The 26,262-nt window shown below is 54.4% G+C and overlaps 1 protein-coding gene across 3 annotated transcripts; it reads right to left on the reverse strand.

The window, feature by feature from the left end:
• Positions 1-306: 306 nt before the first annotated feature.
• LOC144735418 (uncharacterized) lies at positions 307-24,546 on the reverse strand. 3 transcript variants are annotated; one of them, XM_078617818.1, is made up of 10 exons: positions 24,291-24,546; positions 23,472-23,679; positions 20,928-21,800; positions 12,595-12,668; positions 10,873-10,993; positions 7,281-8,088; positions 6,219-6,361; positions 5,146-5,239; positions 3,489-3,773; positions 307-363 (listed from the first exon to the last, which is right to left on the reverse strand). In XM_078617818.1, exons 3-9 carry the CDS (start codon positions 21,139-21,141, stop codon positions 3,497-3,499), a joined length of 1,731 nt encoding a protein of 576 aa, XP_078473944.1. In that variant the 5' UTR covers positions 21,142-21,800; positions 23,472-23,679; positions 24,291-24,546; the 3' UTR covers positions 307-363; positions 3,489-3,496. The 3 variants fall into 3 exon arrangements, with proteins under 3 accessions (XP_078473944.1, XP_078473943.1, XP_078473945.1); XM_078617817.1 differs by having other exon boundaries at positions 6,219-6,364; XM_078617819.1 differs by lacking the exons at positions 10,873-10,993; positions 12,595-12,668; positions 20,928-21,800; positions 23,472-23,679; positions 24,291-24,546 and adding an exon at positions 10,188-10,866 and having other exon boundaries at positions 6,219-6,364.
• Between the last annotated feature and the right edge of the window lie 1,716 nt (positions 24,547-26,262).

Here is a 26,262-nt window from a genome sequence, read left to right on the forward strand (position 1 = left end):
TTGTTGTGGTAGTGCAGTGTGGTTGTTGTGGTTGTTGTGGTTGTGATAGTTGTGGTGGTGTAGTGTGGTTGTTGTGGTAGTGTAGTGTGGTTGTGGTAGTTGTTGTTGCGGTTGTTGTGGTTGTTCTGGTAGTGCAGTGTGGTTGTTGTGGTAGTGATAGTTGTGGTGTAGTGTGGTTGTTGTGATAGTTGTGGTAGTTGTGGTAGTGTGGTTGTGGTAGTTGTTGCGGTTGTTGCGGTTATTGTGGTTGTTGTGGTTGTTGTGGTAGTTGTGGTTGTTGCGGTAGTTACATCTTGGAGAGGTAGGTTTCGTAAATGCGGACCGGACAACGCTCACGGTCCCAGAGATTTTCCGACATAATTCCTGAAATGATCGATAACATCATGATCACCAATACCATCACCAACAATAACATGAACACCACCACCACCACCATCATCATCAGTCGCTGCAACAGGATAAATAATCCATAATAGAGGTGTTTGTTGGGGTTAGATCGCGTAAAAGTGCCGTTAAAACCCGCCATCACAAACGTGTCCGTCGCCTAATGAGGCTAACTGCGATAAAATCTTGACTTAAAGCTTTCAAGCCACGTAGGCGGAAAACATAACACGAAATTATCGACGTTTCGATCGCAACACAAGCGGTTGTCTTCAGGGATTTATTTTTTCTGCCTTCGTGGCTTTACCGAATGAGAGAACACAGGTTGTAATCACTGGCGAAACGTCGAACTCAGATTGTAAATGTTGTGGCTTGGCTCTCCAACTCACAACCGGTGTGCTGTACTAGTATACTACACTGTACACTGCACTATACACTACACTATACACTACACTATACACTAGTGCTGTACTAGTATACTACACTATACACTACACTATACACGACACTATACACTACACTAGTGCTGTACTAGTATACTAAACTATACACTACACTGTACACTAGTGCTGTACTAGTATACTACACTATACACTACACTATACACTACACTATACACTACACTACACACTACACTATACACTACACCAGACATGGGCAACGTACGGCCCCCGGGCCGTATATGGCCCGTTGGGCTTTTAAATTATTATTAAATTAAATTTTACCTTCCTCCTGTAATGCCACCATTTCCCCATTAGATGGCGCACTTTGACCGGGAGTGTGGTGTATGGGGCTCGAAAGGGCACATAATCTCGCAATGCATTGTGGGCCATCAGCGCCATTTTCAGGGTTTGTTTACATTGCTGAGTTAGATACGGTGCTCCCTTTACTTTTTCGCTTTGCCCTGTGAGCCCTTCTGTAAAATGAGCGGATCAAGTGAGTGAAAAGTGGACAATGAGTGCCGAGTGTTTAACACGGAGTGGACAACAAAATACTTTTTCACTGAAGTCCAATCGAAGGCTCTATGCCTGATATGCCAAGAAACTGCCGCAGTTTTCAAAGAGTGCAACATCAGCCGTCACTTTGCTACGAAGCATGCTGACTACGCTAGCAAGCAGTCAACGCAAGAACGGGCGGCTACGGCTCAGAGGTTGGCGGCTAATTTACAGACTCGGCAACATTTTTTTCACCAACAAACTGCGATTCAAGAGTCAACTACCAAGGCAAGTTTTTTGGTGGCATTCGAAATAGCAAAGGCTAGCAAGCCTTTCTCCGAAGGCGAGTTTGTAAAAGAATGCACGGTACAGACAGCAGACATCTTGTGTCCGGAGATCAAAAGCAAATTTGAAAAAGTCAGTTTATCACGCAGGACTGTGACTCGCCGTGTGGAACTGACTGATGAAAATATAGCCAGTCAATTAAACAAAAAGTCTGATTCCTTTGAATTATATTCACTAGCACTGGATGAAAGTATGGACGTAAAAGACACTGCTCAGCTCCTCATTTTTATCCGAGGCATTAACTTGTCAATGCCTGAACGGGTGACGTCGATTCTGAATGTGGATGGGGGAAAACCGGAGGATCCGGGAGGAAAATCCACGCGACCACGGGGAGAGCAAAGACAGACGCAAACTGCATATATACAGCAGCAGCAGGCGTCAGGGTCGGGATCGAACCCACAACCTCCTGTACACCAGGCGAGGTAGTTAACATCTCATAGCCACCGTGATGATGATGAGAGAGAGACACGCAAAATTAAAATACACAGCAGCAGGCGTCAGGGTCGGGATCGAACCCACGACCTGCTGTACACCAGGCGAGGTAGTTAACATCTCATAGCCACCGTGATGATGATGAGAGACACGCAAAATTCAAATATACAGCAGCAGGCGTCAGGGTCGGGATCGAACCCACGACCTCCTGTACACCAGGCGAGGTAGTTAACATCTCATAGCCACCGTGATGATGATGAGAGAGAGAGACACGCAAAATTCAAATACACAGCAGCAGGCGTCAGGGTCGGGATCGAACCCACAACCTCCTGTACACCAGGCGAGGTAGTTAACATCTCATAGCCACCGTGATGCTGATGAGAGAGACACGCCAAATTAAAATATACAGCAGCAGGCGTCAGGGTCGGGATCGAACCCATGACCTCCTGTGCACCAGGCGAGATAGTTAACATCTCGTAGCCACCGTGATGATGATGAGAGAGAGAGACACGCAAAATTAAAATACACAGCAGCAGGTGTCAGGGTCGGGATCGAACCCACGACCTCCTGTGCACCAGGCGAGGTAGTTAACTTCTCATAGCCACCGTGATGATGATGAGAGAGAGAGACACGCAAAATTCAAATATACAGCAGCAGGCGTCAGGGTCGGGATCGAACCCACGACCTCCTGTACACCAGGCGAGATAGTTAACATCTCATAGCCACCGTGATGATGATGAGAGAGAGAGACACGCAAAATTCAAATACACAGCAGCAGGTGTCAGGGTCGGGATCGAACCCACGACCTCCTGTGCACCAGGCGAGGTAGTTAACTTCTCATAGCCACCGTGATGATGATGAGAGAGAGAGACACGCAAAATTCAAATATACAGCAGCAGGCGTCAGGGTCGGGATCGAACCCACGACCTCCTGTACACCAGGCGAGGTAGTTAACATCTCATAGCCACCGTGATGATGATGAGAGAGAGAGAAACGCAAAATTCAAATATACAGCAGCATGCGTCAGGGTCGGAATCGAACCCACGACCTCCTGTACACCAGGCGAGGTAGTTAACATCTCATAGCCACCGTGATGATGATGAGAGAGAGAGAAACGCAAAATTCAAATATACAGCAGCATGCGTCAGGGTCGGAATCGAACCCACGACCGGCTGTACACCAGGCGAGGTAGTTAACATCTCATAGCCACCATGAGGATGATGAGAGACACGCAAAATTCAAATACACAGCAGCAGGCGTCAGGGTCGGGATCGAACCCACGACCTCCTGCGTACCAGACGAGGTAGTCAACATCTCCTAGCCACTGCGTGGCTCCCCCCCCCCACCTCAATCTGCTAAAGTGTCTCCCTCCTCCCGCTGGCCCCCCTCGCTCACCTGCTACGTCACTTCCCGCGTCCGCTCCGCTCCCTCGGTAGGCGAGAGCCCTCCCCGCGGAGTCCCCGGTGGGCCGGGAGCGTGAAGAGGAGGAGGTGCAGGAGGGAGCGGACCGCACGAGCAGCGAGCGCGTGGAGAGGCGCCCGTGCTGCGTCGGGGAGTGCAGCTGGAAGCCCCAGGCGAGGTAGTAGAGGAGCGAGAAGAGGAGAGACCACGGGGAATGGAGGCCCATCAGGCCGCTCGCCCACAGGTGCTCCTCGCAGACGCGCGACGACGGCCATGGGCCTGCCACGGGGGGGGAGGGGGGGGGGGAGAGACAAGGGGGAGACGCGCGGGGGTGAGACACGGGGGACACGGGGGAGCCACGGGGGGGGGGGGGGGAGATGTGGGGGGGTGAGACACGGAGGAGACGCGAGGGGGACACGGGGGAGACGGGGGGGGGGGAGACGGGGAGGAGACGTGGGGGGGGACGTGGGGGAGACACGGGGAGAGACATGGGGGGGACACGGGGTAGACACGGGGGAAGACACGGGGGGAGACACGGGGAGACACGGGGGAGACACGGGGGAAACGCGGGGGAGACGCGGGGGGGAGACACGGGGGGGAGACACGCGGGGGAGACACAGACACGGGGGGCAGACACGGGGGAGACACGGGGGGGGAGACACGGGGGGGACACGGGGAGACACGGGCGAGACACAGGGGGAGACACGGGGGAGACACGGGGGGGACACGGGGGGGACACGGGGGAGACACGGGGGAGACACGGGGGGCAGACACGGGGGGGAGATGGGGGGGAGACACGGGGGGGACACGGGGAGACACGGGGGGGACACGGGGAGACACAGGGGGGAGACACGGTGGAGACACAGGGGGGAGACGGGGGGGAGACACGGGGAGACACGGGGGAGACACGGGGGGGAGACACGGGGGGGAGACACGGGGGAGACACAGGGGGGAGACACGGTGGAGACACGGGGGGGACACGGGGGAGACACGGGGGAGACGGGGGGGAGACACGGGGGGAAACACGGGGGAGACACGGGGGAGACACGGGGGGGACACGGGGAGACACGGGGGGGACACGGGGGAGACACGGGGGGAGATACGGGAGGGACACGGGGAGACACGGGGGGGACACGGGGAGACACGGGGGAGACACGGGGGGGAGACGGGGGGGAGACACGGGGGGGACACGGGGGAGACGTGGTGGAGACACGGGGGGGAGACGCGGGAGAGTAAACGATATTCAACATCGCCTTGCCACGCAGCACACCGAGGAGAGAGGCTTTGCTACAGCGGAGGAGGTGTAAGGGAATTCCAACGGGACCTACGTCTCCACTTAATCAGCCACGTCAAGACCCGGGTTCGATTCCCGTTCACGGCCAACACCGGTGGCGATTGTCAAAACCGGTACCTGGGCCTTCCCTAGGTCGACTCAGCCTCAGACGAGTAACCTGGAGCGGTGTGTAAACATCGCCACTGGGGAGACAAAGGCGGTCGGGCGTGGTGCTGGCCACCCACCCCCTCATGTACCGTGCCGGCCTTCATAGGTGCTCGCTAACAGCACTTGCCCCTACAGCCCGTTTGGGCTACACGGGGGATCTTTGCGAGTTTCCCAGCCCCACCACTCCCACCACGTGTCTCCGGCACAAACCGTTGGAGCTGAGGGTCTCGCTGAGACGCAGCTGGAAGTCCGAGTAACACGCGTCGGTGAAGATGTTGTCTTGCCTGCCGCAGTCTCCAAGGTGCTGCACTCACGGAAAAACACAGGGTGCACACACACACACACAGTGTGTACGTGTGTATGTCTTTGTTTTTGCGTATGTATCTGTGTGTGTCACTGTGTGCGTCTCTGTGTGTGTGTGTGTGTCCGTGTGTGTCACTGTGTGTCTCTGTGTGTGTGTCTGTATGTGTCACTGTGTGCGTCTCTGTGTGTCACTGTGTGTGTCACTGTGTGTGTCTCTGTGTGTGTCCCTGTGTGTGTCACTGTGTGTGTCACTGTGTGTGTCACTGTGTGTGTCACTGTGTGTGTCTCTGTGTGTGTCTCTGTGTGTGTCTCTGCGTGTGTGTCTGTGTGTGTCTCTGTGTCTCTGTGTGTGTCTCTGTGTGTGTCTGTGTGTGTGTCTCTGTGTTGCGTCTCTGTGTGTGTCTGTGTGTGTGTCTCTGTATATGTCTCTGTGTGCGTCTCTGTGTGTGTCTCTGTATATGTCTCTGTGTGCGTGTCTGTGTGTGCGTCTCTGTGTGTGTCTCTGTGTGTGTCTCTGAGTGTGCCTCTGTGTGTGTCCCTGTGTGTGTCCCTGTGTGTGTCTCTGTGTGAGTGTGTGTGTGTCTCTGTGTGTCTGTGCGTGTCTCTGTGTGTGTATCTGTGCGTGTCTCTGTGTGTCTCTGCACGTGTCTCTGTGTGAGTGTGTGTGTCTATGTGTGTGTGTCTCTGTGTGTGTTTCTGTGTGAGTGTGTGTGTGTGTCTCTGTGTGTGTCTCTGTGTGAGTGTCTCTGTGTGTGTGTCTCTGTGTGTGTCTCTGTGTGAGTGTGTGTGTGTCTCTGTGTCTCTGTGTGTGTCTCTGTGTCTCTGTGTGAGTGTCTCTGTGCGTGTCTCTGTGTGTGTATCTGTGTGTGTATCTGTGTGTGTATCTGTGTGTGTCTCTGCACGTGTCTCTGTGTCTGTGTGTGTGTCAATGTGTGTGTGTCTCTGTGTGTGTCTCTGTGTGTGTGAGTGTGTGTACGCACCTTGTGTATGCACACGCACAGGTAGTAGAGGCTGTCTGCCGAGTACTCGCGGCCACTCGGCCTCCTGGCCTCCCGCAGGAAGCGGCAGAGGCCGACGCAGAGCTCCTTGGAGAGACACGCCGAGACACGGTCTGCACACAGCGCTACTAGGCGGGAGAGACACGGGGGAGAGACACGGGAGAGAGACATGTGAGAGAGACATGGGAGAGAGACACGGGAGAGAGACACGGGAGACAATGAGACACAGTCTGCACACACCGCTACACGGGAGAGACACAGGGGAGAGACACGGGAGAGACACAGGGGAGAGACACGGAAGAGACACGGGAGAGACACGGGAGACGATGAGACACGCGGAGACACGGTCTGCACACACCGCTACACAGGAGAGAGACACGGGGGAGACACGGGAGAGAGACATGGGGGAGGGGGGGGGGAGGAGGATGAGGGGGCAGAGAAGAGGGAGTCGCGAGGAAACACTGAGAGGAGATTGTGGGAGCAGGAGGATGACGGAGATGCAGCGATGGTCTCCCCGTGTGTCTCCCCGTGTCTCCGTGTCTCCCCGTGTCCCCCCGTGTCTCCCCGTGTCTCCCCGTGTCCCCATGTCTCCCCGTGTCTTCATGTGTCTTCACGTGTCCCCACATCTCCCCATGTCTCCCCGTGTCTCTCCCCGTGCCTCCCTGTGTCTCTCCCCGTGTCTCTCCCCGTGTGTCTCCTCGTGTGTCTCCCCGTGTGTCTCCTCGTGTGTCTCCCCGTGTGTCTCCCCGTGTCTCTCCCCGTGCCTCCCCGTGTCTCTCCCCGTGTCTCCCCGTGTCTCTCCCCGTGTCTCTCCCCGTGTCTCTCCCCATGTCTCCCCGTGTCTCTCCCCGTGTCTCTCCCCATGTCTCTCCGTGTCTCTCCCCGTGTCTCCCCCCGTGTCTCTCCCAGTGTGTCTCCCGTGTCTCTCCCCGTGCCTCCCCGTGTCTCTCCCCGTGCCTACCCCCGTGTCTCTCCCCGTGTCTCCCCGTCTCTCCCCGTGTCTCCATGTGTCTCCCCGTGTCTCCCCCAGTACATCCCCCGTACCGTCCTCCTCCTCCTCCTCCCCTTCCGCGTGTCTCCCCCTCCACGTGGTCTCCGCGTGTTCCCCGCGTGGTCTCCGTCGCCGCGTCTCGGCCACCCACTGCCTCCACGCGTCCGAGCCGCACTCGGCGCTCAGAGGAGTCTCCTTCACCCCCCCCCCCATCCCCGCCCTGGGGAGCCGTACTATGGGGACCCCGTAGACACCAGGGATCAGGATCGGTTTCACCGGTGGGATCAAGGGCACGGGAGCGATCGACGCGATCGGCGGCGGCGGAGGTCCCGCGCAGATCAATGGCCCCGCAGGGCTGATCAATAAAGCCCAAGGGGCTCATCGGTGTCATCCCCTCGGAGGCTTCGCGATCGATCGGCCCGGTGGGATCGAGGTACTCCGAGGGATCGCGCGGATCTCCGGGGGCGATGGGCCGGGAAGGATCAATAAGATCACCGATGGGATCGATAGGACCGCCAGGACGCCCCGTGGTGCCGATGGTGCCGCAGGTATCAATGAGCTCCATCGGATCGTCGGGATCAAAGAGATCGGCGGACTCGATGAGGTCGATGGGATCGATGACGAGACCGATATTATCGGTGGGATCAATGAGGTCAATATCGGCGGGATCAATGGAATCGGCGTGACCGACGAGACGATCGGTGGGATCAACGTCGGCGGGACCCACGCGACTAATAGGATCGGCGGGATCGGTGGGATCGGAGCGAGGGGAGCAGTGGAGTCGGATGGGCAGAGGCGGCGTGGCAGACAAGAGGTCTGAGCTGAATCTGGGATCTTGGGCTCGGAGAGGCAAAGGTGGTCCTGGAACAGCAAACAGGGGCCAGAGGTTAGTGAGCATCGCAGCATCGCGAACGGTATCGTGACCCGTCATCACACGTAGAGACACACAGACACACGCAGATACACACGCAGACACACGCAGACACACGCAGACACACAATAGACACACGCAGACACACACACAATAGACACACGCAGACACACACACACACACACAGACACACGCAGACACACAGAAACAACAACCGCCATTCGCCACTAAGTGGCGGTGACGTCACCACGACGCTTGTGCCAGGCCATGTGCACCCTGAGGCCACGTGAAGTGTCGAACGCCCGCTGGCAGGAGGTCACGGGGCAGACCCAGGTGCCACGGGTCGACTGACCGAGATGACCGAGATGACTGGCTGATGCACCACCTGTGCCCCCTACTGTGCCAACTTGCTGTGCTTTAGCCACCCGGCGCTCCGCTCGTTGTTGTGAGCGTCGCTCCTCCGCCCTCCGTTGTTGTTGGAGGGCGACTGCCTCCAACTGCCCAGTAGCGTCCTTCACGAGCCTCCTCCACTGAGGCCGATCTTGACACCGCTGGTACCAGTCATCGGCAAGTCCACTCAGCTCCACGTCCTCCTGTGCCACATCACTCCATCTCTTCTCTAGCCCGTGCCGCGCCCGTTTAGCCCCCTCGATCCGGCCGAACAAAAGCTGTTTAGGCATGCGGTGGCTGGGCATGCGGGCTACATGACCCAGCCAACGCAGCCTTGCCTGCCGGAGGAGCTCACTGATGGGACTTTGCCCAGATCTTTCAAGGACTTGTGAGCTCCTCACACAATCCAGCCTGGTTAAACCCAGGATGGATCGTAGGCAGGCCAGCCTAAATGTTTCCAACCGGCGAAGATGCTCCACTAGGGGGGTCCACGTTTCGCAAGCGTAGAGAAGGGAGGGAATGACCGTGGCCGAGAAGACCTGAAGCTTCGTGCGGAGCGACAGACCAGGTAGCTTCCACACAGCGTTACGCAACCGATGAAAAGATATTGCCGCTCGACTGATTCGGAGTGAGACCTCTGCTGATAAATTGGAGCCGGTCATAAGCACACTGCCCAGGTATGGGAAACTCTCCACTCTCTCCACAACTGCCCCATCACCGATTGAGAGTTGTGGGGGTGGAGTGCCCGATGGTACAAAATACCCAGGCAGGTGCTTAGTTTTGGTGGGGCTGATGGTAAGGCCCCACCTCTTAGTGGCACGCTCCAGTCTCAGCAGCAGCGTCTCCAACTCCTCTTCTGAATGAGCAGCTATTACCAAATCATCGGCATACATAACGTGGTTGACCAATAGGGAGCCATCCCTTGATCGCACCCGGGCGTCGATCAGCCTCCCATTATATCTGTACCAAATGGTAATTCCCCCGGTACAGCTATTGAAGGCTTCACGAACTATGCAGTCGAAATAGATGTTAAATAATGTGGGAGCCAGAGGACATCCCTGTCGCACCCCAAGGTGTACAGGGAAAGGCTCCGACTCCCGGCCACGTAGTTTTACCCGGGCCCGCTCACCATCATGAAGGTCCTTAATGATCGTGAGCAGAGGGTCAGGGACTCCGAAAGCACGAAGAACAACCCAGAGCCCAGTCCTACTGATGGTATCATAGGCCTTGACCAGGTCAATAAAGCAGAGATGTAGGTCTTTTTGGAATTCCCTACACCTCTGCTGTAGCAGACGGACAGAAAATATGGCATCTGTGCAGGACCGCCCTTTCCTGAAACCGCATTGGGGCTCCGCAAGCCTCTCCTCAGCGTGCCTAGCAAGGCGATGTTGAATAATCCTTGCCAGGACACAGAAACACACACACAGAAACACGCACGCAGACACACACAGACACACGCAGACAGACACACACACAGACACACACACAGAAACACACAGAGACACACAGACACACGCAGACACACACATACACACAGACACAAGTAGCTACACACAGATACACACAGACACACAGAGACACACAGAGACACACAGCTACACACAGACACACACAGATACACGCAGACATACACAACAACCGCCATTCGCCACTAAGTGGCGGTGACGTCACCACGACGCTTGTGCCAGGCCATGTGCACCTTGAGGCCACGTGAAGCGTCGAACGCCCGCTGGCATTAGGTCACGGGGCAGACCCAGCAGGTGCCACGGGTCGACTGAGATGACTGGCTGATGCACCACCGGTTCCCCCCCCATTCTGTGCCAACTTGCTGTGCTTTAGCCACCCGGTGCTCTGCTCGTTGTTGTGAGCGTCGCTCCTCCGCCCTCCGTTGTTGCTGGAGGGCGACTGCCTCCATCTTCCCAGGATGATGATGCTGCTGCTGATGATGATGCTCCTGCTGCAGCTGATGATGCTGTTGCTGCTGATGATGATGATGCTCATGCTGCTGCTAGTGATGATGATGCTGATGATGATGCTGATGATGCTACTGCTGCTGATGATGCTGCTGCTGATGATACTGCTGATAATGATGATGCTGATGATGAGATGCTCCTGCTGCAGCTAGTGATGATGATGCTGCTGATGATGCTCCTGCTGCAGCTGATGCTGCTGCTAATGATGAGGATGCTGATGCTCATGCTGATGATGATGCTGATGATACTGCTGCTGATGCTGCTGCTCGTGATGATGCTGCTGATGATGCTGCTGCTGAGGATGCTGATGATGCTGCTGCTGATGATGCTGCTGCTGATGATGCTGCTGCTGATGATGCTGCTGCTGATGATGCTGCTGCTGATGATGTTGTCAACCCCTGCTCTGCTCACCCTCCTCATCGGACGAGTCGTCCGTGGTGCTCGACCAGGTGGAGCCCACCGATGGGATGGCGCAATCCATCCGTGCGGCAACACCACACTCGGAGTCCAGCAGAGATGTCTTGTGGCGAAACTGAGAGACGAGGGTGAGAGAGTGAGAGGGTGAGTGAGAGGGTGAGTGAGAGGGTGAGTGAGTGGGTGAGTGAGTGAGTGACAGGGTGAGTGAGTGGTTGGGTGAGTGAGAGGGTGAGAGGGTGAGTGTGAAGGGTGAGAGGGTGAGTGGGTGAGAGGTTGAGTGGGTGAGTGAGTGAGAGGGTGAGGGTGAGTGAGTGAGTGAGAGGGTGAGAGGGTGAGTGAGTGAGTGAGAGGGTGAGTGAGTGGGTGGGTGAGAGGGTGAGTGTGAAGGGTGAGAGGGTGAGTGAGTGAGTGAGAGGGTGAGTGAGTGGGTGAGTGAGTGAGAGGGTGAGTGAGTGAGAGGGTGAGTGAGTAGGTGAGTGAGTGAGTGGGTGAGTGAGAGGGTGAGTGAGTGGGTGGGTGAGTGAGTGGGTGAGAGGGTGAGTGAGTGAGAGGGTGAGTGAGTGAGAGGGTGAGCGAGTGAGAGGGTGAGTGAGTGGGTGAGTGAGAGGGTGAGTGAGTGAGTGAGAGGGTGAGTGAGTGGGTGAGTGAGAGGGTGAGTGAATGAGAGGGTGAGTGAGTGGGTGAGTGAGAGGGTGAGTGAGTGGGTGAGTGAGAGGGTGAGTGAGAGGGTGAGTGAGTGGGTGAGTGAGAGGGTGAGTGAGTGGGTGAGTGAGGGGGTGAGTGAGAGGGTGAGTGAGTGGGTGAGTGAGTGGGTGAGTGAGTGGGTGAGTGAGAGAGAGGGTGAGTGAGAGGGTGAGTGAGGGGGTGAGTGAGAGGGTGAGTGAGAGGGTGAGTGAGTGAGAGGGTGAGTGAGGGGGTGAGTGAGAGGGTGAGTGAGGGGGTGAGTGAGAGGTGAGTGAGTGGGTGAGTGAGTGAGGGGTGAGTGAGTGGGTGAGTGAGAGGGTGAGTGAGGAGGTGAGTGAGTGGGTGAGTGAGAAGGTGAGTGAGAGGGTGAGTGAGTGGGTGAATGAGTGGGTGAGAGAGTGAGTGAGAGGGTGAGCGAGTGAGGATGAGCGAGTGAGAGGGTGAGTGAGGGGGTGAGTGAGAGGGTGAGTGAGTGGGTGAGTGAGAGGGTGAGTGGGTGAGTGAGTGGGTGAGTGAGAGAGAGGGTGAGTGAGAGGGTGAGTGAGGGGGTGAGTGAGAGGGTGAGTGAGAGGGTGAGTGAGTGAGAGGGTGAGTGAGGGGGTGAGTGAGTGAGAGGGTGAGTGAGGGGGTGAGTGAGAGGTGAGTGAGTGGGTGAGTGAGTGGGTGAGTGAGAGGGTGAGTGAGTGAGGGGTGAGTGAGTGGGTGAGTGAGAGGGTGAGTGAGGAGGTGAGTGAGTGGGTGAGTAAGAGGGTGAGTGAGTGAGAGGGTGAGTGAGAAGGTGAGTGAGAGGGTGAGTGAGTGGGTGAGTGAGTGAGGGGTGAGTGAGTGGGTGAGTGAGAGGGTGAGTGAGGAGGTGAGTGAGTGGGTGAGTAAGAGGGTGAGTGAGTGAGAGGGTGAGTGAGAAGGTGAGTGAGAGGGTGAGTGAGTGGGTGAATGAGTGGGTGAGAGAGTGAGAGGGTGAGTGAGAGGGTGAGTGAGAGGGTCAGCGAGTGAGAGGATGAGCGAGTGAGAGGGTGAGTGAGTGTCACTCACATTGTCCAGGCTTTCCGTGAGTTTCCGTTTCCGTGACAGCGTCCCCATGACAACCGAGGAGATCTCCTCATCTCCTGCACAAGAGAGTGAGAGAACCACGGTGGCTTAGAGATGTTAACTACCTCGCCTGGTGAGCAGGAGGTCGTGGGTTCGATCACGACCCTAACAACGCCTGCTACTGTTTATTTGGAGTCTGCGTGTCTCGCTCTTTACCAATGGAGATGTTAACTACCTCGCCTGGTATACAGGAGGTTCAGGGTTCAATCCCAACCACGACGCCGATTGTATATTGAGTTTGTGTGTGTGTCTCTCTCTCTCATCATCATCACGGTGTCTAGGAGATGTTAACTACCTCGCCTGGTACGCAGGAGGTCGTGGGTTCGATCCTGACCCCTGACGATGCCTGCTGCTGTATACAGGTAGTCCCCCGAGTTACGATATTTCGATCTTACGATGGCGATACGACAAAATTGCGGCAGGCAAACGCAGCAGCGTACGAGGTACGAATCTTGGTGAGTACAGTCCAATATGATACGTTACGACACGTTCAATGCATGTGTGATACGTAGCTTTAGCGATTTCATTTGAGGGTTACCACGATACGATACGTTCAATGCATGTTAAAAGTTTTTTTCATAGCAGCTAGGATTGTTTCCTGAAAAAAACTTTATATTAAATTGCAGTTCATATAGGTAGGCTAAGAATTTACCTAGTTTTTTTACTTTACGTTTCACTGTGCAATACAGTATTGTACAGTGATACCTCGGTTCACGAACAGAAACGTTCATAAAAATATGCTTCGGTACACGAACAGGAGCCGCGGCCATTTTAATGCTATTTCCAGGCTGTCACATGGTCGTGACTTCCTGTAGGAAGATCGTGGAGGGAAGAAGAGACACAGAAAGAAGTACTGTGAAGACACTTTCAGTGACTTTTTGCTTTTTGGTGTGCTTTTTAGCACATACAGTACTGTACAACTGTACTGTACTGTACAATACTGTACTTACTGTATTGTACAGTTCACCCGTTTGAGTGCTTACTGAAGTCATCTCAAGCAAGGTTAGTGTTCTCTCTTTATACATTACTATACTGTACAGTACTAATGTGTATTGTAATTTGTTTCATATTTTTGTGTTTCAAAAACCAAAAAAATAGGTCAGAACGGATTAACCGGATTTACATTGAACCCTATGGGAAAATGTGCCTCGGTTCACGACCAATTCGGTTCGCGACCAGAGTCAGTTCACGAATTAAGTTCGTGAACCGAGGTATCACTGTATATAGTTTACACAGTACGCTACTGCAAATTGCTCTGTTTTGCTAAATTTTCACCATTCTTTAAGACTCCTGGGTAGGCTAGGCGATCTTCGACTTACGATATTTTTGACTTACGACGATGGGGTCGTCGTAACGCATCTCCATCGTAAGTAGAGGACTGCCTGTACACCACTTGGTTGAGCCGCTATCATTATTACACGCTTTTATTATTTAACTCACTCTCTCTGTTGTTGTTGTTGTCGTATCCTCAAATCTTGTAACTCAATTTTAACCCACTTCCCAATGCGGTATCGACTGTACGGTGTTTTTTTCTGCAATATTTTGCTGTCTTTTCTTGGATTTTCTGTTTGCACTCAGTCACATAGTCACTATAATGTTTTTTTGTGCATGTTTTTTGTTTGTTGCGGTTGCACCCGATTCAAGAGCCGAATGGCTCACAGGGCTACACCTAATCAATGAACTTGAACTTGACTGCAAACTTGTTAAACGTATTGTCATAATGAAGGCAGTACTATATTCTATCAAAATTTTTTTTTTTTTTAAACATTCTTTATTCATGACCACTGCCATGGCCGTGTCCATGGCCGCCGCTGCTCCGGCCGTCGGGGCTGGAGGTGAGTGGCCGCCGGGTGGGTTGACGTGGGGGCCGCAAGCTGCCCCCTGCCTGGACGCGCGTGCGTTGCATCCCCTATTCGGCTAAATTCACACCGCTTTAGCCCGGCGGAAGAGGATCATGTTGATGAGAGATGTTGGCGGCGGACATCATCTCCCCGTCCACCAGCCCACGGGGTGCCCCCCCCCCATCATGCTGGTCAAGAAACGTGACGGGAGTCGCCGTTTCTGCGTCGACTTCCGTAAATTTGAACAAGATCTCGGTGGCTGATGCATCATATCCACTGCCCCGTCGCGTGGACGATTCCCTCGACGCTCTCTCGGCTGCGCGGTTCTCTCCGACCCGAGATTTGCTCTCGTAGTTTCCACTTGACGAAGCCTCTAGACCCAAGACGGCGTTCCGCACGCGCCCCAGGGGTTGTTACAATTCAATCGGCTTCCTATGGGTCTTCATTCGGCCCCGGCCGCCTTTCAGCGCCTCATGGAGATGATCTTGGCGGGGCTGCAGAGGGAATCTTGTCCAATCTACTTGGACGACGTCGTTGTTTTCGGTCGCACATTTGACAAGCACTTGCTTAATTTGGAGTGACTGCAGAAATCACTCTCTGGTTCTTTCGGTAAAGTGACGTGTAAAGAGAAAGTAATAATCTTCTTGGTTCTTTCGGTAAAGTCACGTAGAAGGGAAGTAATAAAATAATAAAAATAAAACATAATAAAACAATTCTCACAACTATTTTATTATTTTATTACTTCCCTTCTACGTGACTTTACCGAAAGAACCAAGAAGATGAATCCCTGCAGTCACGAAAGCTTTAAGTCGAAAAAGAAAGTAATAAATTAAATACTAGCATACGACGTTTCGATTGCAACACAAGCAATCATCATCAGGTATAAATGAAATAGAAACACAAATCTAGTATACTTAGACATGTCATGTAATACAACAGAGAGTCGGATAATATAACAGTCAATACCCTACTTGGTTGATTACGTTCTTCCTGAGAATGCTACATTTGAGAGAGAGATAAAACACAGAACCAGAGACATATAGACAGACATAAGTAGAGACAGATACACCTTGGCGAACACTGTCCGCAGGCAAGTTCAAACCCCAGGAGTGTCATTCGCTGCAGCCGTCGGTGAAGTATTTGGGCCACATTGCGAGCGTGTCAGGTGTGGCCACGGATCCGGAAAAGACTGCTTGTGTTCGGACGTGTCGCCAAGGTGCGTGGTTTTGTTGGCTTCACGTCGAACTATCGCCGGTTCGTCCGCGATTGTGCGACTATTGAGAAGCCACTGCTCTCTCCGCCAAGTGTCAGAAACTTCGCTGGGGGACGGAGGAGGAAGCTGCTTTCGGTGCGCTTCAGAGGGCCTATGGGGTATCAAGATTTCTCTCAGCCCTTCCTCCTCGACACCGATGCCAGCGACACGGGCGTTGGGGCTGTTCTCGCCCAGGTGATCGACGGGGTTGAAAGGGTGGTGGCAGCCGCGTGCTGTCTCCCACCGAGCAGCGGTATTGCGTGACCAGGAGGGAGCTGGTGGCTATTTCTAGATTTGAAGCTTTCGTGACTGCAAGGATTCATACTCTTAGTTGTTTTTTCGGTAAAGTCACGTAGGTAAAAAATAAAAAATAATAGATATCATAATAGAAATACAATAATAAATCACGACGTTTCGGAGGCAACACAAGTCTCCGTCATCAGGTGGGACCGTCACAGCTACATTTACTGTATCAAGTGAGGAAAAATTCCAAGAGACAAGCTCTTAAATACAAGTTAAGGGGGGGGGGGGAGGGGAGGGGCTTATCTGAATGTGGTTGCCGGGAGGTGCCGGGGGGTGCCGGGGCTAAAAGGGAACAAATGAGCACATCGGCTCAGGGTTGTGGCCGGTGTTAGCTGATAGTAAGCATGAAAAAACTGGTAAACGCTGAGGATGTCAACAACTCTGTAAAGTAGAATATTACCTGTCAAATAACATGCTACAAATATATGTAGTTAAATCTGCTGGCTATTGGTTTTTTTTGTCCAGCTCTAATGGCCGTATCTGTATGGTCGCCGGTTCACCGTTCGAACCGTCCACGCGGCCCCTCCAGTATTCCCTGCGGATTGACCAACCCTCGAGCGAGATGTCCCGCTGGTTCGAGGTACTCCAGGAGTACCACCCCTTCGATGTCACCCACAGGAAGGGGTCTCGGCATGGGAATGCGGACGGCCTTTCCAGACTGCCTACAGACGGCGGGTGCGCTTGTGCCCTGGGTTCCAGCCGCTGTGAGGCCCCAGTGGACGCCTTGGCCCAGTTGGTCGCATCGGCCCAAGCGGCGCCCCCCTCCGGCTGTGGTGCTGCCTGTCGATTTCGGCCTGCGACAGAGGTCGCAATCGGATACCCGATACTCGTACCCTACCCGATACCCGGCTACCCGTACCCGTCCGGGTACGGGTAGCTGTTTGCGACCCTGGTGCGGCCGGGTACGGGTACGGGTAGGCCGTGAGTCACTGGTGAGTAACAGTTTGTCACTCATTTCGGGTAGGGTACGGGTAGGGAATCAAAACCCGTTTGCGACCTCTGGCCTGTGTCTCCCCCGGGTGTTATGGTCCAAGTTGCAGATGGAGGATTCCTCTCTGCTGAGGCTGCGACGCCGTGTGGACTCGAAGGCCCGGAGCTCCGCTCCGTCGGCCGCCCCGGTGATTGCCGTTCGTGACGGCCTCCTCATGCGGTGGGATGCCCAGTTGGAACGCCATTGTGCGGTTGTGCCCATTGGCTTGCAAGGTAAGTTGACCGGGGTCATTCACGCCGTGCCATCACGTGAGCATGTCCCAATCGGACTGGGACCTGTTCATCCCGGGGGTGCTGGGTGCGTACAGGTTGGCTCCTCATGCCTAGACGGGGTTCTTATATGCTCCAAGCCTGGTGGTGTTTCATTCAGACGCTGTCTTCCCGACAGACCTGTTCTTCACCTGTCTTTCAGGTCTGTCGGAAAGACAGCGTCTGAAATTCAGACGCTGTCTTTCCGACAGACCTGTTCTTCTTTCCCTTCTACGTCACTTTACCGAAAGAACCAAGAAGCGGGGTTCTCCCAGTTTTATCTCATGTACTGTGGGAACCTGAGCCCCTCATGCACGTCCAGTTGGACCTGGGGCTGTCCAAGATGGGCTCGACTGTCCCTGCTCCCATGAGGGTCGCGCTCCATCGGCTGCACGAAGCGCGGCAAGCGGCGGTGGAGAATTCGGCCAGGAAGCTAACGAGCGCCTGCCCCAACACCTGGCTGCGGGCCTTCCGTGGAAAAGGGGCCAGTTGCCGTGGCTGCACTGCCCCCAAGTGCCTGTCGGCACGTCCCCGAAGTTGCACCGCCCTTGGCAGGCTCCCGTCGAGGTGGTGGAGGTTCGCCGTATCGGGATTGGGTCGCCGCCGCTGGATCGTTCACTCAAGCGGGTCGTCGTCCCGCCGGGCCTCCGGGATTCACCCACACTTCTGAAGCGGCTGCCGATTGATGCGTTACGACAAGCCGGACCTTGTGGGTTCTGACGACGAGGGCGATGCCCGGCCCGCGAGTGCCTCCGTAGAGCAGGTGAAGCCAGTGGCGACGGCCCCGACTCTGGCAGGCGATCCCGCCTGTGCCCCCACCATTGGAACCTCCTTTGCCAGTAGCAAAATATAATAATTGTTGTTTTTTTACCCTTTTATCTGCCAACAAAACTGACACACCGAGCTCTCATACTCCGATGGTACATTGTCTTTGAGTCGTGCGTCTTTTGGCGTCATCTGGTCCAACACCAATGGAGACTAGGCTCTAGGTAAAGCTGTCTCGGGTGTGGACCAATCAACTTCAAGGACAGTGCATACATCATCAGAGAACAGGAGAGGGTACGAGTTGGGACCTGGGGTAGGTGATCCTCAAACGAGGCTAAGGGAGGCCACTCCACCCGACCGGCCAAAGTTGGTTGAGCCCCAGGCCGCTGCAGGGAGGAGAGCCGAGTTAGCTGTGGTTCATCTTATGTTTTATTTTTATTATTTTATTATTTCCCTTCTACGTGACTTTACCGAAAGAACCAAGAAGATGAATCCCTGCAGTCACGAAAGCTTTAAATCGAAATTTAGCTGTGGTTGTAGGATTCCCAGTTCCCTGTACCCTGCGGAGTTATAGGCTAAGCGGTTCTTGTTAGGCCTAAGCCCTTAAATAAACTCGGCGTGAGCCCCAAAACCAAGACCTGCCTCTGCGTCGTAAGTTGCACCACAAAATATGGGTCTCCATGGGTCTCTATGCATCTCTATGGGTCTCTGTGTATCTCTATGGGTCTCTGTGTATCTCTGTGTATCTCTATGGGTCTCTGTGCGTCTCTATGCGTCTCTATGGGTCTCTGTGGGTCTCTGTGCGTCTCTATGGGTCTCTGTGCATCTCTATGGGTCTCTATCTCCATGGGTCTCTATGGGTCTCTATGGGTCTCTGTGCATCTCTATGGGTCTCTGTGCGTCTCTATGGGTCTATGTGCATCTCTAAGGGTCTCAGTGCATCTCTATGGGTCTCTGTGCGTCTCTATGGGTCTCTGTGCGTCTCTATGGGTCTCTGTGGGTCTCTGTGCATCTCTATGGGTCTCTGTGCGTCTCTATGGGTCTCAGTGCATCTCTATGGGTCTCAGTGCATCTCTATGGGTCTCTGTGGGTCTCTGTGCGTCTCTATGGGTCTCTGTGTATCTCTATGGGTCTCTATCTCCATGGGTCTCTATGGGTCTCTATGGGTCTCTGTGCATCTCTATGGGTCTCTGTGCGTCTCTATGGGTCTATGTGCATCTCTAAGGGTCTCAGTGCATCTCTATGGGTCTCTGTGCGTCTCTATGGGTCTCTGTGCGTCTCTATGGGTCTCTGTGGGTCTCTGTGCATCTCTATGGGTCTCTGTGCGTCTCTATGGGTCTCAGTGCATCTCTATGGGTCTCAGTGCATCTCTATGGGTCTCTGTGGGTCTCTGTGCGTCTCTATGGGTCTCTGTGCGTCTCTATGGGTCTCTGTGGGTCTCTGTGGGTCTCTGTGCATCTCTATGGGTCTCTGTGCATCTCTATGGGTCTATGTGCATCTCTAAGGGTCTCAGTGCATCTCTATGGGTCTCTGTGCGTCTCTATGGGTCTCTGTGCGTCTCTATGGGTCTCTGTGGGTCTCTGTGCATCTCTATGGGTCTCTGTGCGTCTCTATGGGTCTCAGTGCATCTCTATGGGTCTCAGTGCATCTCTATGGGTCTCTGTGGGTCTCTGTGCGTCTCTATGGGTCTCTGTGCGTCTCTATGGGTCTCTGTGGGTCTCTGTGGGTCTCTGTGCATCTCTATGGGTCTCTGTGCATCTCTATGGGTCTCTGTGCATCTCTATGGGTCTCTGTGCATCTCTATGGGTCTCTGTGCATCTCTATGGGTCTCTGTGCGTCTCTATGGGTCTCTGTGGGTCTCTGTGCATCTCTATGGGTCTCTGTGCGTCTCAATGGGTCTCAGTGCATCTCTATGGGTCTCTGTGCGTCTCTATGGGTCTCTGTGGGTCTCTGTGCGTCTCTATGGGTCTCTGTGTATCTCTATGGGTCTCTGTATCTCCATGGGTCTCTATGGGTCTCTGTGCGTCTCTATGGGTCTCAGTGCATCTCTATGGGTCTCTGTGCGTCTCTATGGGTCTCTGTGGGTCTCTGTGGGTCTCTGTGCATCTCTATGAGTCCTTGTGCGTCTCTATGGGTCTCAGTGCATCTCTATGGGTCTCTGTGCATCTCTATGGGTCTCTATGTATCTCTATGGGTCTCTGCGTCTCTATGGGTCTCTGTGTATATCTATGAGTCTGTGTATATCTCTATGGGTCTCTGTGTATCTCTATGGGTCTCTGTGCATCTCTATGGTTCTTTATGCGTCTCTATGCGTCTCTATGGGTCTCTGTGGGTCTCTGTGCGTCTCTATGGGTCTCTGTGTATCTCTATGGGTCTCTGTGTATCTCTATGGGTCTCTATGTATCTCTATGGGTCTCTGTGTATCTCTATGGGTCTCTGTGTATCTCTATGGGTCTCTGTGCATCTCTATGGTTCTTTATGCGTCTCTATGGGTCTCTATACATCTCTATGGGTCTCTGTGTATCTCTATGGGTCTCTATGTATCTCTATGGGTCTCTGTGTATCTCTATGGGTCTCTATGTATCTCTATGGGTCTCTGTGTATCTCTATGGGTCTTTGTGTATCTCTATGGGTCTCTATGTATCTCTATGGGTCTCTGTGTATCTCTATGGGTCTCTATGTATCTCTATGGGTCTCTGTGTATCTCTATGGGTCTCTATGTATCTCTATGGGTCTCTGTGTATCTCTATGGGTCTTTGTGTATCTCTATGGGTCTCTATACATCCCCATGGGTCTCTGTGCGTCTCTGCGCGCCATCGACCTGGTAAAGAGTTCCCACTGTGCTGTGTTGGTGCGGAGGAGTCCACGGCGCTCACCGTGTGTGGACACGGCAGCAGCAGCAGGATGACGGCCATCTCCCTCCCTCTCCTCCTGGCTCCCAACGTCTCCCACGTCGTTCCACTCCTCGTCCGCTTGCGAGGCCGCGTGGCTGTGGGACAGCCTGCCGTCTGCCCGCCTGTCCGCCGGTAATGTCGTCTGTATGTCTGTCTGTAAGGTCGTCTGCCTGTCTGGCTGTAAGGTCATCTGCATGTCTGGCTGTAAGGTTGTCTGTCTATCTGCCTGTAAGGTTGTCTGCCTGTCTGTCTGTAAGGTTGTCTGTATGTCCGCCGGTAATGTTGTCTGTCTGTCTGCCTGTAAGGTTGTCTGCTTGTCTGTCTGTAAAGTTGTCTGTATGTCCACCGGTAAGGTTGTCTGTCTGTCCGCCGGTAAAGTTGTCTGTCTGTCCGCCGGTAATGTTGTCTGTATGTCCGCCTGCAAGGTTGTGTGCTTGTCTGTCTGTAAAGCTGTCTGCTTGTCTGTCTGTAAGGTTGTCTGCCTGTCTGTCTGTAATGTTGTCTGCCTGTCTGTCTGTAAGGTAGTCTGCCTGTCTGCCTGTAAGGTTGTCTGCTTGTCTGTCTGTAAGGTTGTCTGTATGTCTGCCTGCGACTCTGTCCAACCGTTCCTGCCTGGGTCTGTCCGTGCGTCTGTCTGTGTGTGTGTCCGTGTGTTTGTTTGTGTGTTTGTCCGTGCGTCTGTCTGTGTGTCTGTCTGTGTGTCTGTCTGTGTGTCTGTCCTTGTGTCAGTGTGTGCGTCTGTCCGTGTGTCTGTCCGTGCATCTGTCCTCGCGAGCCCGAATCTGTGTCTGGGCGTGTCCGCGTTTGTCTCTGGCGAGTCTCCTCCCGGTGTCTCCCCCCTCCCATCCGCAATGCCTGGCGAGAGCACGCAGACAGAGACACAGAGACACAGAGACAGAGACAGCAAAGACACAGAGACACAGAGACAGAGAGACAGCAAAGACAGACGGAGAGACACAGAGAGAGAGGCAGCAGAGAGACAGACGGAGAGAGAGAGACAGGAGACATTGCAGTTGTGTGTTAGCGTGACCGAGCGTGTGTTAGCATGTCCTAGCGTGTGTTAGCGTGTGCTAGCGTGTTAGCATGTCCTAGCGTGTGTTAGGGTGTGCTAGCGAGTGTTAGCATGTGCTAGCGTGTGTTAGTATGTCCTAGCGTGTGTTAGCGTGTGCTAGCGTGTGTTAGCATGTCCTAGCGCGTTAGCGTGTGCTAGCGTGTGTTAGCATGTCCTAGCGTGTGTTAGCGTGTGTTAGCGTGTCCTACCGTGTGTTAGCGTGTGTTAGCGTGTGTTAGCGTGTGCTAGCGTGTGCTAGCGTGTGCTAGCGTGTGCTAAATGTGTCCTCGTACACCTGTCAACATGTAAACCGGTGAGCACATCGCATTACTCAGCTCCACTATTTTTGGGGTGAGATCGCATAAATATGTGAATGTGTCGTTGAAACCCGCGCCACCCGACACAGCCAACTGGTGAGGGTTTGTCACGTAAACAGAACGTGGCCAATAGTGTAGTATACTAGTACAGCACTAGTGTGTAGTGTAGTGTATAGTATAGTGTAGTGTGTAGTGTAGAGTGTAGTGTACAGGGTAGTGTGTAGTGTAGTGTGTAGTGTAGTGTATAGTGTAGTGTATAGTGTAGTGTAGTATACTAGTACAGCACTAGTGTGTAGTGTAGTGTATAGTGTAGTGCAGTGTGTAGTGCAGTGTGTAGTGTATAGTGTAGTGTGTAGTGTATAGTGTAGTGTGTAGTGTATAGTGTAGTGTATAGTGTATAGTGTAGTGTGTAGTGTAGTGTATAGTGTAGTGTATAATCTAGTGTGTAGTGTATAGTGTAGTGTACAGTGTAGTGTGTAGTGTAGTGTGTAGTGTAGTGTATAGTGTAGTGTATAGTGTAGTGTATAGTGTAGTGTATAGTGTAGTGTATAGTGTAGTGTAGTATACTAGTACAGCACTAGTGTGTAGTGTAGTGTATAGTGTAGTGCAGTGTGTAGTGCAGTGTGTAGTGTATAGTGTAGTGTGTAGTGTATAGTGTAGTGTGTAGTGTATAGTGTAGTGTATAGTGTATAGTGTAGTGTGTAGTGTAGTGTATAGTGTAGTGTATAATCTAGTGTGTAGTGTATAGTGTAGTGTATAGTGTAGTGTATAGTGTAGTGTAGTGTGTAGTGTAGTATATAGTGTAGTGTGTAGTGTATAGTGTAGTGTATAGTGTAGTGTATAGTGTAGTGTATAGTGTAGTGTATAGTGTAGTGTAGTGTGTAGTGTAGTGTGTAGTGTAGTGTATAGTGTAGTGTGTAGTGTAGTGTATAGTGTAGTGTATAGTGTAGTGTATAGTGTAGTGTATAGTGTAGTATATAGTGTGTAGTATAGTGTAGTATACTAGTACAGCACACCGCTTGTGAGTTGCAGACGCCTTCTTAACCGGCCAGATAAAAATCAAAACACTCTACAACTTTAATTTCTCGCTCATTTCGAACGCGACCTGTTTGACCGTCTCCTCCAGCACGGTATTCTCACGAGTTGACCGCCTCTCACCGTGCCGTCTGGCAGCCTCCGCTACGAGCCTGGGCCCGGTCGTCCCGGCGAGCCTCAACTCGGCGGCAGCGAAGGATTCGGCGAAGGATTCGGCGAAGGATTCGGCGAAGGACCCCGTGACCTCCTCGACCTCCGACCTCCTCCGTTTCGTTCCTCCCGTCCAGGCGGACGACGACGATGACGATGGGATGAGAATGGGGACCGGAATCTTCGAGAGCACAGACGGCGGGGCAAAGGCAAAGATCCCCCAAGGTAGCCTTGAACAGACTGCCGGGGGCGGGGCAAGTGCCGCCAGTGGCGAGCGTTGTGTGTGTGGTGTGTATGGTGTGTGCGTGTGGTGTGTGTGTGGTGTGTGTGGTGTGTGTGTTGTGCGTGTGGTGTGTGTGGTGTGTGGGGTGTGTGTGGTGTGTGGGGTGTGTGTGTGTGGTGCGTGGGGTGTGTGTGTGTGGTGTGTGAGATGTGTGAGGTGTGTGTGTGTTGTGTGTGTGTGTTGTGTGTATAGTGTGTGTGTGGTGTGTGTTGTGTGTGTTGTGTGTGTGTTGTGTGTGTTGTATGGTGTGTGTGTTGCGTTGTGTGTGTGTTGTATGGTGTGTGTGTTGCGTTCTGTGTGTGGTGTGTGTGTTGTGGGTGTTGTGTGTGGTGTGTGTGGTGTGTGTGTGTGTGTTGTATGGTGTGTGTGTTGCGTTCTGTGTGTGTTGTGTGTGCTGTGTGTGGTGTGTGTGTGTTGTACTGTACCGTGTTGTACTCTACTGTACTGTGTTGTACTGTGTTGTACTGTACTGTACCGTGTTGTACTGTACTGTGTTGTACTGTACTCACGGGCACCGGGATGAAGAGGGGGAGGAGGGGGCCGTGGGAGAGTCCGGGAACGGGGATTGGCACGAACACCGGGACCGGCACCGGGAAACCTCCACCACAGCAGCACGCAGCGCTGTCTACACACGGGGAGAGACACGGGGAAAGAGAGACACGGGGAGAGAGAGACACGGAGAGAGACACGGGGAGAGAGACACGGGGAGAGAGACACGGGGAGAGAGACACGGGGAGAGAGACACGGAGAGAGAGACACGGGGAGAGAGAGACGGGGGGGAGAGAGACACGGGGGGAGAGAGACACGGGGGGGAGAGACACGGGGAGAGACACGGGGAGAGACACGGGGAGAGAGACACGGGGAAAGAGACACGGGGGGGAGAGACACGGGGAGACGGGGAGAGAGACGGGGAGAGAGACGGGGAGAGAGAGACACGGGGAGAGAGACACGGGGAGAGAGACACGGGGAGAGACACGGGGAAAGAGACACGGGGAGAGAGACACGGGGAGAGAGACACGGGGGGATAGACACGGGGGGAGAGACACGGGGGGAGAGACACGGGGAGAGAGACACGAGGAGAGAGACACGGGGAGAGAGACACGGGGGAGAGAGACACGGGGAGAGACACAGGAAGAGAGAGACACGGGGAGAGACACGGGGGGAGAGACACGGAGGGAGAGACACGGGGGGGAGAGACACGGGGGGAGAGAGACACGGGGCGAGACACGGGGGGGAGACACGGGGAGAGAGACACGGGGGGGAGACACGGGGGGAGACACGGGGGGAGAGAGAGACACGGGGGAGAGAGAGACACGGGGAGAGAGAGACACGGGAGGAGAGAGACACGGGGAAAGAGAGATACGGGGAGAGCGAGACACGGGGAGAGAGAAACACGGGAGGAGAGAGACACGGGGGGAGAGTGACACGGGGGGAGAGTGACACGGGGAGAGAGAGACACGGGGAGAGAGAGAGACACGGAGAGAGAGAGACACGGGGAGAGAGAGACACGGGGAGAGAGACACGGGAATAGAGACACGGGGAGAGAGACACGGGGAGAGACACGGGGAGAGACACGGGGTGAGAGAGACACGGGGAGAGAGAGACGGGGGGAGAGAGAGACGGGGGGAGAGAGACACGGGGGGAGAGAGACACGGGGGGAGAGACACGGGGAGAGAGAGACACGGGGAGAGAGAGACACGGGGAGAGACACGGGGAGAGAGACACGGGGAAAGAGACACGGGGAGAGGGAGACGGGGAGAGAGACGGGGAGAGAGACGGGGAAAGAGACGGGGAGAGAGAGACACGGGGAGAGAGACACGGGAGAGAGACACGGGGAGAGACACGGGGAGAGAGACGGGGAGAGACACGGGGTGAGAGAGACACGGGGAGAGAGAGACGGGGGGAGAGAGACACGGGGGGAGAGAGACACGGGGGGAGAGACACGGGGAGAGAGAGACACGGGGAGAGACACGGGGAGAGAGACACGGGGAAAGAGACACGGGGGGAGAGACACGGGAAGAGAGACACGGGGAGACGGGGAGAGAGACGGGGAGAGAGACGGGAGAGAGAGACACGGGGAGAGAGACACGGGGAGAGAGACACGGGGAGAGAGACACGGGGAGAGAGACACGGGGAGAGAGACGGGGAGAGACACGGGGAGAGAGACACGGGGAGAGAGACACGGGGAGAGAGACACGGGGGGAGAGACACGGGGAGAGAGACACGGGGAGAGAGACACGGGGAGAGAGACACGGGGAGAGAGACACGGGGAGAGAGACACGGGGAGAGAGACACGGGGGAGAGAGACATGGGGAGAGACACAGGAAGAGAGAGACACGGGGAGAGACACGGGGGGAGAGACACGGAGGGAGAGACAGGGGGGGAGAGAGACACGGGGCGAGACACGGGGGGGAGACACGGGGGGAGAGACACGGGGGGGAGACACGGGGGGAGAGACACGGGGAGAGAGAGACACGGGGA

This window comes from Lampetra planeri, chromosome 55 (genome assembly GCF_965212315.1).
Source record: "Lampetra planeri chromosome 55, kcLamPlan1.2.h2, whole genome shotgun sequence".
Classification (NCBI taxonomy): Eukaryota; Metazoa; Chordata; class Hyperoartia; order Petromyzontiformes; family Petromyzontidae; genus Lampetra; species Lampetra planeri.

Bases quoted from the DNA above. Each gene is read 5' to 3' on its own strand.
- LOC144735418 (XM_078617817.1), bottom strand. From the start codon at position 21,141: ATGCAGATGACCTTACAGCCAGACAGGCAGACGACCTTACAGACAGAC. The intron at 8,089-10,872 runs GTGAGCAGAGCA...TTGCTGTTCCAG, and splicing joins CGACTCGTCCGATGAGGAGG to GACCACCTTTGCCTCTCCGA. The intron at 5,240-6,218 runs GTGCGTACACAC...CCGTGAGTGCAG, and splicing joins TGTGCGTGTGCATACACAAG to CACCTTGGAGACTGCGGCAG.